The sequence below is a fragment of the Chlorocebus sabaeus genome, chromosome 21 (genome assembly GCF_047675955.1).
Source record: "Chlorocebus sabaeus isolate Y175 chromosome 21, mChlSab1.0.hap1, whole genome shotgun sequence".
Taxonomy (NCBI): Eukaryota; Metazoa; Chordata; class Mammalia; order Primates; family Cercopithecidae; genus Chlorocebus; species Chlorocebus sabaeus.
The window spans coordinates 80,447,785-80,464,233 of record NC_132924.1 but is presented as its reverse complement, the minus strand read 5'-3'; the positions used below and the strand labels follow the sequence as shown (position 1 = coordinate 80,464,233).

Sequence of the window (16,449 nt, the reverse complement as noted above, 5' to 3'; positions counted from 1 at the left end):
AAAGTTTAATTACTGTCCCGTGGAGCTGGAGCTGAACCCTTTGGCCAGGGAAGGGGAAAGCTGCTGCAGTGCTGTCTGGCTGGGAACAAGCCAGCCGGCTGTGTGGGCACCCTTGGCACAGAGGGAAGTGCCTGGGGGAGCTGCTGCTCGCTGGTGCATCCCAAAAAGGGAAGGAAAAGCCCATGAAAAGGACCAGGAGTGATGGCAGGAGAGTGGGAGTGGGGGTCATGGTTTCCGTCAACCTTAGAAGTCCGAGGATGAATAGGCTCAGGAGCAACAGTGAGAGGTTTTGAGTCCCCATTTTACTCACCTCTTCTGGAGGTTCCACGTTGCGTGCAAAAACTGTTGGAGGACTTTTCCTTAGTTGAGCTCAAGATGGGGTCCCACGGCCATGAAAATTTAGGCTCGCAGTTTGAAGGGTGAGTGAAGCAGGGGTTTACTGGGTGAAAGGGAAAAACTGGGAAAATGGACTCTCATAGGCCAGAGTCCCTGCTAGAGCACTTCCCTCAAGGCAGTTGGAATCCCAGGTTCCACAGAGGAAGAGGAGGGGCCAGGCTCCTCCCTGCTGCAAAGGTTATGAGCTTCCCAAGGCTCCACCTCAGTGGGCAGGCGGGTCGGAGATTCTCCAGGGACCCGCTCCCACCTGGCTGTCTCAACATCATTCAACCTTAACTGTTTCCCAAAGGCCCCATCTCTAAATACCAATACATTGCAGGTTAGGGTTTCAATATGTGAGTTTTAGGGGACGCAGACATTCGATCTATAACAACATTCAAAAGCAAGACACAAATTTCAGGTTAGGCAATATTTTGGAAGTCAATGATTTTTAAAAACAATGACATACACTTTTGATTATGTATACACACAAGCATAAATCTTGCTTATATTAGCTTTTAACAAATACATAAGATAGGCCAGGCGTGGTGGCTCACGCCTGTAATCCCAGTACTTTGGGAGGCCGAGGCGGGCGGATCACGAGGTCGGGGGATCGAGACCATCCTGGCTAACACAGTGAACCCTCGTCTCTACTAAAAGTACAAAAAATAAGCCAGGCGTGGCGGCGGACGCCTGTAGTCCCAGCTACTCAGGAGGCTGAGGCAGGAGAATGGCATGAACCCGGGAGGCGGAGCTTGCAATGAGCCAAGATTGCCCCACTGCACTCCAGCCTGGGTGACAGAGCAAAACCCCGTCTCAAGAAAAGAAAAAAAAAAGCCATAAGATTTATGTTTAATAATTTAGGCATTCGTGTATTGTTTTACTTTATCTAACTTCTTTCCCCTAAAATAAATGATAAATCATTACTGAGTGTTGTTTTAGTTGGTTAAACACTTCCTATTATTTATTTTAGAATTTTTAAATTAAAATGTAATTAATAGGAAAATGCATGCACCATCAGGGTGCCACTTAATGAATTTTTCACAAAGTAAACAAACGTGTATAACACGCACTCTGATTTAAAAAAAAAAAAAAAAAAAAAGCACCTTTCCAGCATTCCCAAAGTGTTCTACATGCGCATTCTCATTTAATAAGCTTCCCTCATGTAATTCTCATACCAGAGTTTGAGAGCCACTTATGTAGGTAGCTGGATTTCTAGTAGGTATTAGTGTGGATCTCTTATCTGTCAGGTGTTATTGTTAATGGATTTGGGTTCCACCAATGTGCTGTCATTCACAGGCTTTTGTATATATTGTATCTCTGCTTGGAACCATTTTTCCCTTTGCTTTCCCACTCCTCTAAATCGTCCATACCTTCTTACTGCCACTTCTGACAACTTGCTATAGCTACTTCAGTTCAGATCATAGCTGAAACTACTTCCTTTAAGGAATGTCACCTCACTCCTCCATCCCTCTTTTCTCCTAAGTCTAAGTAATTGCCCCTCCTATGTGTTTTCATTAATCCCTCCATTTTCCCCCTCATTTGTCATAGTACATTCTAATTGTTGATTTACTTGCCTTTATCTCCCATCAGACCATAAATATTGAAAGGTCAGACAGTGCAGTGTCTGCCTCATTTTTTAAATCTACAGTACCTCACACAGTGTGAGCACATAGTGGATGATATACATTGAATGATGTTAAAATCATTATGTTTTAGTATTTAAAGGATATTAGAGTTCATGTAGTCCAGTCCCCTTATTTTACAGATGAGTGAACTAAAAGCCTGAAGTTTATTATTAATAAGGGTTCAATAAGAGCCAGTGGTCAAAACCAATGGTATTTGTAATGAAGCAGAATAGTGGGGAAAAAACACTAATGTTCAGTATCACTAGATGTTCTTCACTTGAATCATAGCTAGACAAAATTATTTCATTTCTAATTTTTGTAATGTTCCAGTTCTGGCTCTGACTAGATTATTCTAGCATTCCATTTGTGTTCTCTCATTCCTGCTGATCCTGTTTTATATTTATCTCCTTTGTAATTTCTCGATTCTAATCCCGTCCCGTCTCCTCCCCTCCCTTCCCCTCCCCTCCCCTCCTCTCGCCTCCACAGTGGGGTCCGCCCCCTGCAACCTCTGCCTCCCAGGCTCAAGTGATTCACCTGCCTCAGTGTTCCAGGTAGCTGGGGCTACAAGCACATGCCACCACACCCAGCTAATTTTTGTATTTTTAATAGAGACAGGGTTTTGCCATGTTGGCCAGGGTGGTCTTCAACTCCTGACCTCAGGTGATCCACCTGCCTCAGCCTCCCAAAGTGCTGGGATTACAGGTGTCTAACAGTTTTCTATTTTCATTATTTATTACTTCAATTTAGTTTGCTTCCTAGACTAGATTCCTGCGATGATCCATTTCAAAAGTGTTCACATTTCCAGCAAAGAATGCCCCATGGGCACCTTTGACTCATCCATGTTTATATAAATGATTAATTGACAACTATGTAAATGCAACATAATTAACATTTTTTTTCATGTACACAGTACTCCAGCCAGTAGTCTGTTCACCACACATCGTTTAAAGTCCAGCAAAATCATTTAGTCTGTTGGTTCCCAAATGCTGGTTCTCAGGTAGCTGCTGACGGTATCAGAATCCGCTGAAGAGCTTTGAAAAATATAAATAACCAGGCCTCAATCTGATCCAAGTGAATCAAAATTTTGTTGTCTGTCTTTTTCTAAAAAAGATCTTCAGCCAGCTTTTGGAATCCCTCCTTTCATCTTGCCTCATCATTTTAATGTCTTATGAAATTAAGACACAGAGGAAAGAGCTGACTTCCTCAGGGCTACCCAAATGGTGTCTATTGGGTAACTTTATTTTAATAAGTAAAGTAGCATGATAAGAATTCCTTTGGAATTGGAGCAAAGTGAATTCTTAACATTCTTAAAAGTTTTGAAATATTAATAAATGGTGTCAGAACCAATATTTTTTATTATATCTATACTGAATATCAGATAATGTAAATGTGTTGTCTCAATAGTCTTTGCAACTGTCTCAATTTATTAGCAAAGCAAATCATAGAAATTTACACACTTCACTTATTCAACTGACACTTCTTGAACACATATCTAGGACTTAACGCTGAATGCAAGGAGTATAGCAGTGAACAAAACAAATGTGGAATCTTCCCACAAAGGTTGTAAAATTTGATGAGGAGGCAAACGTTAATTATATACATAAATACAGTTCAATGAATGATAAAGCAATTTGCCCAGAGTCACACAGCTTATCTTTAGGAGAGCTGGGTTTTCATCCCAAGAAAAATTTTTAAAGCCCATGTTCTTTCCACTACAGCATGATGCTAATGGATCAAGGTAAAAGAACTAATGTTTGGGGCCTCTTCTATCTTCTAATGCTAAAGATTATATTATTTTTGTTTTTTATGCTTCCATTCTTTGTTGATAGAATACAGATTATTAGGTCATAAAAAGGGTAAAACATACTGTTTCACTGAAAAGAAACTTCATAAAATCTTTGTGAAAAATGCTTTGGAATCAGGCTTGAAATAAAATTTTATCTGCCCCTGACTACAGGAAGAAAACATGTAGTCAAAGAAACTCATTGTTCCTGCTTCTCCTCTGTAGTCTGTATTCATGAGGGACTAAGGCTAGGGAAAAAAATAAGTCAGTTTCACTAGTAAATCAAACTATGAGTTCACTTTGTATTATTTTTATCCTTATTATTATTACATGGAGATATCTTATATCATCCAAGCTTTTCCAAAACATAGCACTATTCTCTAAATAATATCAAGCATTTGGTCATACCAGAGTTTTATGTAACTAGGTCCTGCATTTTTGGATGTGTAATTAATTTTCAAATTTGTATGATTCTATTGAGTGATGAAAATTAAAAAAACTTGGTTAATTCTCTGTTTATGTTTATTGGTCTGAAAGTTCCCTGAAGTCAGGGAAAGTTACTTCTCTTTGTGCTCCCTGTTCCTTGCACAATGTCTGGCACATAGAACCCACTCCATAAACTTTGTCAATTGCTTGTATCCTTGAATTCTTAATCTACTGGAGTCAGAATTTTTACTGATACATTCTGGTAAACTCTTTATCAAAGATGCATATATGTTCATACCATTCTTTGATATTTGCTATAAATATTTACCTTAATATGTTATTGATGCTACAATTACGGGTGTTTTTATATGCAAATGTTTTATCTTAACTTTTTTACTTTTAATTTCTTTTTTTATTATACTTTAATTTCTGGGATGCATATGCATAATGTGCAGGTTTGTTACATAGGTGTACACCTGCCATGGTGGTTTGGTGCACCCATCAACCTGTCATCTACATTAGGTATTTCTCCTAATGGCATCCCTCCCCTAGCCCCTGACCCTCGATAGGCCCTGGTGTGTGATATTCCTCTCTCTGTGTCCATGTGTTCTCATTGTTCACTTCCCACTTATGAGTGAGGACATGTGGTGTTTGGTTTTCTGTTCCTGTGTTAGTTTGCTGAGAATGATGGTTTCCAGTTTCATCCATGTTCCTGCAGAGGACATGAACTCATCCTTTTTGTGGCTGTATAGTATTCCATGTGTATGTGTGCCCCATTTTCTGTATCCAGTCTATCATTAATGGGCATTTGGGTTGGTTCCAAGTCTTTGCTATTGTGAACAGTGCTACAGTAAACATGTGTATGCATGTGCCTTTATAGTAGAATGATGTATAACCCTTTGGGTATATACCCAGTAATGAGATTGCTGGGTCAAATGGTGTTTCTGGTTTTAGATCCTTGAGGAATCACCACATTGTCTTCCACAATGGTTGAACTGATTTACACTCCCACCAACAGTGTAAAAGTGTTCCTATTTCTCCACATCTTCTCCAGCATCTGTTGTTTCCTGACTTTTTAATGATCGCTGTCCTAACAAGCATGAGATGGTATGTCACTGTGGTTTTGATTTTCATTTTTCTAATGATAGTGATGATGAGCTTTTTCTCATATGTTCGTTGGCCACATAAATGTCTTCTTTTGAGAAGTATCTGTTCATGTCCTTTGCCCACTTTTTGATGGAGTTATTCATTTTTTTCTTGTAAATTTGTTTAAGTTCTTTGTAGATTCTGGATATTAGCCCTTTGTCAGCCCTGGATAGATGGCAAAAATGTTCTCCTATTCTGTTGGTTGCCTGTTCACTCTGATGATAGTTTCTTTTGCTGTGCAGAAGCTCCATAGTTTAATTAGATCCCATTTGTCAATTTTGGCTTTTGTGGCCATTGCTTTTGGTGTTTGAGTTGTGAAGTCTTTGCCCATGTCTAGGTCCTGAATGGTATTGCCTACGTTTTCTTCCAGGGTTTTTATGGTGTTAGGTCTTACATTTAAGTCTTTAATCCATCTTGAGTTAACTTTTGTATAAGGTGTAAGTAAGGGGTCCAGTTTCAGTTTTCTGCATATGAGTAACCAGTTTTCCCAGCACCATTTATTAAATAGGGAATCCTTTCCCCATTGCTTGTTTTTGTCAGGTTTGTCAAAGATCAGATGGCTGTAGATGTGTGGCATTATTTCTGAGGCCTCTGTTCTGTTCCATTAGTCTATATATCTGTTTTGGTACCAGTACCATGCTGTTTTGGTTACTGTAGCCTTGTAGTATAGTTTGAAGTTAGGTAGTGTGATGCCTCCAGCTTTATTCTTTTTGCTTAAGATTATCTTGGCTATATGGGCTCTGTTTTGGTTCCATATGAAATTTAAAGTAGTTTTTTTCTAATTCTGTGAAGAAAGTCAATGGTAGCTTAATGGGGATAGCATTGAATATATAAATTACTTTGGGCAGTGTGACCATTTTCATGATATTGATTCTTCCTATCCATGAGCATGAAATGTTCTTCCATTTGTTTGTCTCCTCTCTTATTTCGTTGAGCATTATTTTGTCATTCCCCTTGAAGAAGTCCTTCACCTCCCTTGTAAGTTGGATTCCTAGGTATTTCTTTGTAGCAATTGTGAATGGGAGTTCATTCATGATTTGGCTCTCTATTATTGGTGTATAGGAATGCTTGTGATTTTTGCACGTAGATTTTGTATCCTGAGACTGATGAAGTTGCTTATCAGCTTAAGGAGATTTGGGGCTGAGACGATGGGGTTTTCTAAATACATAATCATGTCATCTACAAACAGAGACAATTTGACTTCCTCTCTTCCTATTTGAATACCTGTTACTTCTTTCTCTTGCCTGATTGCCCTGGCCAGAACTTCCAATACTATGTTGAATAGGAGTGATGAGAGAGGGCATCCTTGTCTTGTGCTGATTTTCAAGGGGAATGTTTTCAGCTTTTGCCATGATAATTGGCTGTCTGTGGGTTTGTCATAAATAGCTCTTATTATTTTGAGATGTTTCATAAGTACCTAATTTATTGAGTATTTTTAGCATGAAGGGGTATTTAATTTTGTTGAAGGCCTTTTCTGCGTCTATTGAGATAACGTGGTTTTTGTCATTGGTTCTATTTATGTGATGGATTACGTTTATTGATTTATGTATGTGGAACCAGCCTTATGTCCCAGGAATGAAGCCAACTTGATCATGGTGGATAAGCTTTTTCATGTGCTGCTGGATTCGGTTTGCCAGTATTTTGTTGAGGATTTTCACATCGATGTTCATCAGGGATATTGGCCTGACATTTTCTTTTTTTGTTGTGTTTGACTGCTAAGTGGTAGAGTTTGGATCCTGATTTAGGTCTGGCTCCAAAGTCTGTGAAATAAGAATAACAAAAAACTGGTAATGCAATACAGAATCCAGTAGAAGCCAAAATTTAGTTACTTAACAAGATTAACAAATTAAATTGATAAGTACCAAGAAGACTGATGAGGAGACGGGAAAAAAGAGGTACAAATTACCACTATCAAGAATGAAAAAGGTGATCTAATGACAGACCCAATAAAAACTAAAAAGATGTTAAGACAAAAGTATGAGTTTATACTAATTGATTTGAAAATTTAGATGAAATTGACAAATTTCTGGAAAATGACTTATCAAAAATAACACCAGGAAAATTATAAAATCTATCTAGTTCTTTGTCTATTAACAAAATTGAATTTATGATTAAACCTTTCCTTGGAGAAAACTCCAAAGCCAGACGGCTTCACTGGGGCGATTCTTCCAAACATTTAAGGAATAAATAAACCAATGTTACATCAACTGTATCCAAGAATTAAGAAAGAGGGACCAAACGTATTTACTTGCTCATATTATGAGGCCAGGATAACGTTAATATCAAAATGAGAATATTGTAAGGAAGTAAAATTACTAGCTGTCTTCCTTTAAAATCTCTACAAAAATACTAAGCAAAGAGTTAGTAAATATAAGCCACAGAGATCTAAAACTGATAGTGTATTATGACCAAGATGGCTTTATTCCAGAAATATAATTTCTCCAGTAAAGGAGGAAAGTTATTATCTCAATACATAGTTAATAACATTCAAAATCAATTCATGAATAAGAATACTCTTAGCAAGCCAGTGTCTTTAATCTGATAAAGGGCATTTCTAAAAATCTTGATGGTGAAATATTCAAGGCTTTCCATTTGATATTAGGGATCATGCAAAAATACCAGTCTTACTACTTCTACTCAGTGCAATACTGCAGATCTTAGCCAAAGTAATAAGAAAAGCGATGAGATAGAGGAGAATGGGAAGGGAGAAATAAAAATTATTCAGAAATACCTTGGTTATATAGATAGAAAAATCAAAACAATTTACAGATTGTTTACAAAAAATTTAAAAACATACCAATTATATAAAAAATAATGTAAATAATTTAAACTAAAGATATATAAGACGTTTTCACAGAACACTATCTATCTATAAAACATTAAGAGAAGTTAAAGACCTAAGTAAATGAAAAGAGATACCATATTCATGGTATTGAGAGTAGCTCAATGTTACAAAGATATCTGTTATTTCTATCTATAGAGTTAATGCAATATCAGACAATACCTGCAGACTTTTTTTAAAAAAGGACATTTGTCAAGCCAATTTTGAAATTTATATGGAAGTGTCATATATCAAGAAGAGCCTATATCAAATTGAAGAACAGAGGCAGAGGATTGCCAAATCTGATATTTAAAGCTACAATAATTTAGATAGGTGAATTGTAAGGATAGAGAAATGGTAGAGATTTGTAAGTCCAGAAACTCACACACGTATTTAGAAACTTGGTTTATTGCAAAGGTGGCTTTTGGGGAGTGCAGGTTATTTTTATTTGCTCTTTTTTTGATCAATTGGGTATTCATGTGGAAAAACACTAATCTTGACTCCTATTTCACATTATATAGAAATTAATTCCAGGCGGATTGTATTTCTGAGCATGAAAGATAAACCAGTAGAGTTTCAGGAGAATAACTTTATGAGTGAAAGATATCTTTATGAATGTGGGGTGGGGACCACTTTTCAAACAATACCAAAAGTGCTAAACCGTAGAGATCAAGATTGATAAAATGGGCTATATTCAAATTAGGAATTTGTCTTCCTTAAAATACTTCATTAAGAATGGGAGAACATATTTGCAGTGCATATAATTATCAAAGTGGTTATATCCAAAATATATCAACAACTTTATATGTAAATGACAAAAAACAACTAGTTAAAAAAATGGGCAAAAGATATGAATAAGCTCTTCACAAAAGAAGATATCCAAATGGATAATTACCATGTAAGAAGTATTAAGTTTTTTAGTCATCATAGAAATACAAATTAAAATGATAGTACTCACTCCAAATAATAGCCAAAATTAAAGGAATGATCATTTGAATTTTTGGCAAATTTGTGGGGCATCCACAATTTTCATATATCGCTGGTGGGAGTGTAAATTGCTGCAATGGCTTTGTAAAATTGGCAGTATCTACAAACTCTAAGTATACTAATATGATTTAGCAATTCTACTCTTGCCTGCAAAAATGCATATGTATATATGTTCACTAATAGAGGTGTACAGAATGTTCATGGCAGCATACGTTAAAATACCTAAAAATAGAAGTAAGCCAATTATTTATCAACAGTAGGATGGATAAACTAAAGCAAATTACTACAGTGGAATACTGCACAGCAGTAAGAAATGAATCAACTACTGCTGCATCCAACCACATGGACAAATTTCACAAAAAATGTGTTGAGTAAAAGGGACAAGCCACAAGATAAGGACGAGCCACAAGATAATACATACTGTATAATTCCACTTATTTGAAATTCAAAAACAAAATAAATTTTTGGTGTTAGAAGTAATGATAAGGATAATATTTGGAACAGTGCAGTTTGGGGAGCTACACAAGATCCAAAGGTGCTGATAATATTTAGCTTCATGATCTAGGTGATAATGTGTTCACTTTGTGATAATAAAGCTGTGCTTACATAATTAGCAGACTCGTCTGTATGTATGTTACTTAAAGAATTTTAGTTCAGATAATTGCAGTTTTGTAATTAGCATAATCTATGTATTAAGTTATAAATATGAGTGCCATTAATTGAAAAAGTGATCATGTTAATTGACAACTTTAAAATTACTTCTAGAATTATTATAAATATTATAAATTGTAAGTATTATAAATAGTGCTATAATATATACTTCTTTAATGATGAGCTATATATGTAATATAATACACTATTACATTAAAATAACACCAATAGTTTTTAGAAGTAACCTTTTCACACATATTTTCAGAAGTTGGAGGTTAGTAATTTTTGGAGTGGAGAATTTTGAAGAGTGGTTTATTTTAGCTGGGTGTTTTAAGTGAAAAATTTAAGTGTTTTTTAGTTGTTGTATGCGTCTTACAATGTACATTCAGCTGATAACACTGAAACTGTACTGTGTGTGGAGAAGCTATGCTTTTCAGATCCTCTGATAATAGTAAAGGCAATAAATATAGTTTTAAAGTATATCTGTATTCTAGTTTTATGAGGTGAAAGTATTCTTTGATATTGCTCTAGCAGTGCTTTCTTGGATATACATACACTTAAATAATGACATGGGAAATTTCTTTACAGCTGCCTCATTTTGATTTTTGGTCTCTACTAAAAAGTTTAAAGATAAAACAGTCTTGAGAGAAAGGGAAAAAAATGGAAATAACAGTAAAAGCAAATGCTATGCCCATTGTTTTCAGTTAATAATTTTTTATGAAATAGCTTATTTTTTTTGTTGGCATACATTAAAAGAGAATTTACACCATAGAATTAAGTTCTATTATGACCATATTAAATTAAGCTTTTTTATTAGAACATTTTAATTTGAAATAATATCCATTTGGTTCTTTTTCTTGTTTAATTAAAAAAAAAACCTCAAATGAGTATTGTTATTTTCCAGCCATGTTTCCTGTTACTTTCTTTAAGCCAAATCTACCTATTATTCTGTTTTATTTATGTTTTGTACATTTTTCAATAAATATAAGTTCCATGAAGACAGGAACTTAATTGGTTTTGTTTCACTACTGTTTTTCCAGCACTCAGAGCTATTTCAGATACACAGTAGGCACTGTGTAAATATTTGTAGTTAGAATGATTGAATGGATCAATGAAATATAATGAATAAGTCTGCATGGTTAAGCTCTCAGTCAACTCCACAGAATTCACTTATTGTTTAAACACATGTAGAAATAACAAATGTTATTTCTAGTATGGTTTTTATAGGGATTGGTGGTAGATTTTAAATAAGCTTGAATATTATACAACAGACTTTCAAACTTCTTTTTAATTTTTAAAGGAGGACAAAAATGGTAAGGGGGAAAATAGTATACATCGTATTTAACTTTGTTTTTTGTGAAATAAATAAAGATTAAAAATAATCTTCACTTCAAATTGTGTTTTTTCTTGTCTTTGATAATTTTAAAACATGGTAGTATTTAAATATGATAGGACTGCTCAAGTACCACTTAAAATTGTATATATGTATTGATTTTGTTTGTTTTCCTATTTATATCTGTTTCCACCCCACCCCACCTTTTTTAAGAATCCAACTCAAGTCGGAACAGCTCTTCAGGTTTTCTATAATCTTGGAACTCTGAAGGATACTATTACCAGTGTTGTGGATGGATATTGTGCTACTTTAGAAGAAAATATCAACAGTGCATTAGACATAAAAGTTTTGACTCAGCCTTCCCAGTCAGCTGTGAGAGGTATGGATGTGGTTTATATTTAGCTTCTTTATTTATTTATAACTGAGAAGTCCTTTGAAAAGTATGTGAAACACTCATGTTTCAAAGCAATCTAATGACTCATTTTTTAGTAGACAGAAAATGAGAGAAGAAATTATGTTTCAGAATTTATTTATATCGTTTTTGTCTAATCAGTGATTTGAACTGGCCAATTGGTATATTCAGAACTTCTAGATAAAGATCTATAAACTGTAGCATCATTTAGTTGAGAGGAAACAGATGCAAAAAAAAAAAAAAAGGCAAGGAACACATTTTTCTTCTAAAATCCTTATCCTTCCATGTACTTCTTATTGAGACAGAAAATGTTTTTTAAGGAATGCCATCTCTACTTTAGCTTTCTGGACTTTTCTTTATGATAATTCTGGTACCCAGGAAAAATAATGACTAACTGTGGAGATAGAAACTGATAAAATGCTTGGGAACATTACAACTATATTAAAGTCTAAAGAAAACTGTTAAAGGATGGTAAATTCACGGTAGAGAGGAGTAGCGCTTCATTAGGAGTCTGTAAACCTTTTCCTACCAAGACGTAGCTGACATAGCTGGTGATACTTACATATACATACCCTTCTCCATAAAAGAAGATAGAAAAGACCACAGATTATATCCACCCTCTCTTACTTGCTGCTACTCCGTGTCTCCGTTTCTCCCCTTATATTCATTCTTCGTTCCTGTTGGTAGGAATGAACTATGCTTTCTCTCAGTAAAGACCAAGCACTTGCAGTTGTATTAGATCTCATCACTGCAAGGTATTGCTTTAGCAGATGCCTTCTTTCCATCAGATTGACAACATTTCTTTCTTTGCATCTCTTTCCTTTCACATACAGTTGTGTTGTTGTATCTCCTTTTGCTTAAAATCAATTAAATAAATATATCTTAATGTATTTCTTCAGCTCTACTACCTGCATTTTATTTCTTCAGTCTTCAGGAAAATTCCCCAAAATGTTATCTATAGTTAATGTTTCTGGTTTTTCTCCTTCCATTTTTCTGTTGAAGGCACTCTGATCTATCACAGGGTTGATGGAATAACTCATATTGAATTAATAAGAGTTCTGGATCCATAGTTAATAGTAAAAAACAGTGGCTATTTATTAATTTTTTTTTTTTTTAGATTTTTAATTTTTTATTAAAAAAATATAGATGGAGTTTTGCTGTATTGCCCCAGTTGGTCTTGAACTCCTGGCCTCAAGCAGTCCTCCTTCCTTGGCCTCCCAAAGTATTGGGATTACAGGCATGAGCCACCATGCCTGGCCTATTATTATTTTTATATTTGCTATATATACGTGACCTTAATACTGAATATATATAACTTTTAAGTTGTACTAAACAAAAAGAGATAAAAGAATCTTAGGTCTTAAAGAGATTTTTAAAGGTTAGCCCTAGCCTCTGAATCGGTTTGTATTGAAACTTTTCTGGAAGGATATCTTTGAAAATAACTTGCCAAAGGAGATTTTACTCTTAGCTTTTCCCAGCAGTTATTCTCAGAAAGTTTGATATAATGTTTAAATTTCCAGGAGCAGTTTAATCTCATTCCCCCTTGTGTTGTCAAGAATGGGGAAAAAAATGAAAGCAGTTATTCACATGCTGTCAATCCTAATGTATGCCTGTTTTGTTGAGAGAATAAAGAGTTTTAAAGCTGCCTTATTACTATGCATTGACAAGTGGATACCATGATTTAACACAGAAACCTTAAGCATCAGTTCTTTATTATTTTCTTTAAAAGAGTAATCACAATTATTTTATATTTTAAAATGTTTTATAGACAGTATTAATGTTAGTTTCCTGATCTTGTTTATATTGAAGTTATGTAGGAGAATATCCTTGTTTGTTGGAAATACACATTAAAATATTCAAGAATGATGGGCGTTGTGTCAGTAACTTACAAGTTGTTCAGGGAAAAATTTTTTTTACAATACTTACAAATTTTTTATAAATGTAAGATTATTTCAAAATTTTAAAAATACATAATAGGATTCTGTCAGTGTATGTTTCTGAGAGTGAATGGCTCACAGCTGATGAGGATCTAACAGAACCACTACACAGGAAATTGACAGTGGCATTCATGAGTGTGATGGTGCATGATCTCATTTTCAATCTGAGACTTCCTAAGAAGAGAAAAAAAATACACACACACACACGTGAATATAAATAATACAATTTTAAAGATAAAAAATAAAAAGCCTGTAACTCAATAAGAAAAAAGGTAAACAACCCAAGAGAAAAAAAAATGGATCAAGAATATGAATAGGCAGGTCACAGAAGAACACATTCAATAAACATGTGAGAAGATGCTCAGCCTCTTTTTGCAGGATGAAACAGTTATTAAGGAAATACAAATTAATCATCAGATTGGCAAAATATAAGAACTAAGTTCTGGACAAGAGCAGAAACTGTTGTAAACTATGCAAGGAGAATAAAATCCACTTTACTCAATTTTATCTCTAAGGTGGAAAATGTGTTCACCTTATATTATACTTTCTAAGAATATACTGCGGGAAACTCTGGCATGTATATATAAGAATTTTTGTTACCTGGCTGGCATGGTGGCTCATGCCTGTAATCCCAGCACTTTGGGAGGCCAAAGTGGGTGGATCAACTTGAGGTCAAGAGTTTGAGACCAGCCTGGCCAACATGGTAAAACCCCCTCTCTACTAAAAATACAGAAAAATTAGCTGGGCATGGTGGCACATGCCTGTAATCCCAGCTACTCAGGAGGCTGAAGCAGGAGAATCGCTTGAACCCAGGAGGCAGAGGTTGCAGTGAGCCGAGATAGTGCCACTGCACTCAAGCCTGGGCAACAGAGCAAGACTCCGTCTCAAAAAAAAAAAAAAAAAAAAAAAAGAATTTTAGTTACCTCATTGTTTACAAATAGTGAAAAAGTACAAGCAATGGATAAACTAGTTTATTAAGGGGATTAATACACAGCGTTTAAATTAACAAATTTCCCGATATAGATAATGGTCAAAAACAGTACATGAAAAAGTTACAGAAACATATATACAGCATTATACCGATTTAAAGCCTAAGAACATGACAGACTATATTAAATTGTTTTTGCATGTGCACATATGTACTAACAGTATAAATACGTGCATTGGAACAATGATCAACAATTTTAAGATACCAATGCTGAGCATGGTGGCACATGCCTGTAATCCCAGCTACTTGGGATGCTGAGGCGGAAGGATCACTTGAGCCCAGGAGTTTGAATCCAGCCTGAGCAACATAGCAAGACTCTATCTCTTAAAAACAAACTACAAAACCCAATACCATTACATCTGATGAGAGAGCAAGGGAAATGAGACTAGCAAAGGAGAGGACAAGGAAACTTCACTTTATTTAATGTTGTATTTCTTAAAGTTTGGTGGTTAGTGTTCATAACATTATTCTGTATGCTTTTTTGTATGCCTGAAATATTTAACAATAAAACATAAATGTTAAGAAAGTCAAACAATGAAGAAAGATGATAATGAAGCAAAGTAGACAACACAGTATATCCAAATTTCATCACCCAGATAGATACTGTGGTTGTTACTATACAGTGAACAGTAGTCCATACATTTATCTGTGCATTTTATGTTATAGGAGGATAAATGGAGAGGCATAAATGGAATTTTAAGATACATGCTTTTTAAAAATATCTTTTTATTATAAAGTAAAACTTAAACCGTAAATGAAACATGTAGCTTAATGAATTATTATAAGGTGAACACTTCCTAGGCTAAACCAGCCATCCAGAAACCTCTTTACCAATCACAACCAACCCCTCTCTCTCCCGTATGTAACCATTATCCTCACTTTTATATTGATAACTTCCTGTGTTTTTCTCTTTATAGTTTTATCATTCATGTGTGTGAACTTAAGCACCATAGTTTAGCCTTACCAGTTTTAGAAGTATACTTTTTAAAATAAAAAGTATTTTATTTTCATTCAACAAAATAATTAGAAATTTATGTGGCATCAAGGACTTAGTGAATTTCCAATTAATGCTTCTTCATAGGAAATACTAGATCCTAATTGATACCTCTAAATTTAAAAGTAATGAATGAAAGATTACAAAAAAAATTAAGAAACTGAAATCATTTGTTACTAAGTCTGTTGAGTCTTTATTACTAAATGTGGGAGATAGGCATACTTAAACTTTTCCCTACCCCCCCATCCTCATTTGCCTGTTGTTAGTTATGTTATTTTTGAATGATTAATGTTTTTTACATGTTCTTCTATTTTTAAATGATTTTAATCTCTGGTTCTTTTAATATGGCCTCTGCATTTCTTTTCTCTTTTTTTCAATAGCTTTAGGAGTACAAGTGGGTTTTGGTTACATGGATGAATTGTATAGTGGTGAAGTCTAAGATTTTAGTGCATGGTCACCCAAGTCATGTACATTGTACCAATATGTTGTTTTTTAGCCCTCACATCCCTCCCACTCTCCCATTCTGAGTCTCCAGTGTCCATTATAGCACCCTTTTTGTACCCATAGCTTAGCTCCCACTTGTAAGTGAGAACATATGGTATTCAGTTTTCCACTCCTGAGTTACTTCACTTAGAATAATCGCCACTTGTTCCATCCAAGTTGCTGCAAAATACATTATTTCATTCTTTTTTATGGCTAAGTAGTATTCCATGGTGTGTGTGTATATATGTATGTGTGCGTGTGTGTGTGTGTATATGTGTGTGTGTGTATATATATGACAGTTTCTTTACCCACTCATTGTTTTATGAACACTTAGATTGGTTCCCTATCTTTGCAATTGTGAGTTACGTTGCGATAAACATACACATGTAGGTGTCTTTTTGATATATGACTTATTTTCCCTTGGGTAGATACCCAGTAGTGGGACTGCTGGATCGAATGGTAGATGTACTTTAGGTCTTTGAGAA

General features: G+C 35.0%; 1 protein-coding gene across 1 annotated transcript in view; it reads left to right on the top strand.

Annotated features, from left to right (window-relative positions):
• The window catches only part of COG5 (component of oligomeric golgi complex 5), a 370,641-nt gene that overhangs the window by 193,594 nt on the left and 160,598 nt on the right, over positions 1 to 16,449 (top strand). The window contains exon 8 of the mRNA XM_073009243.1: positions 11,364 to 11,529. Within this exon, the coding sequence (XP_072865344.1) occupies positions 11,364 to 11,529 (166 nt within the window). The remainder of the gene's footprint in view (positions 1 to 11,363; positions 11,530 to 16,449) is intronic.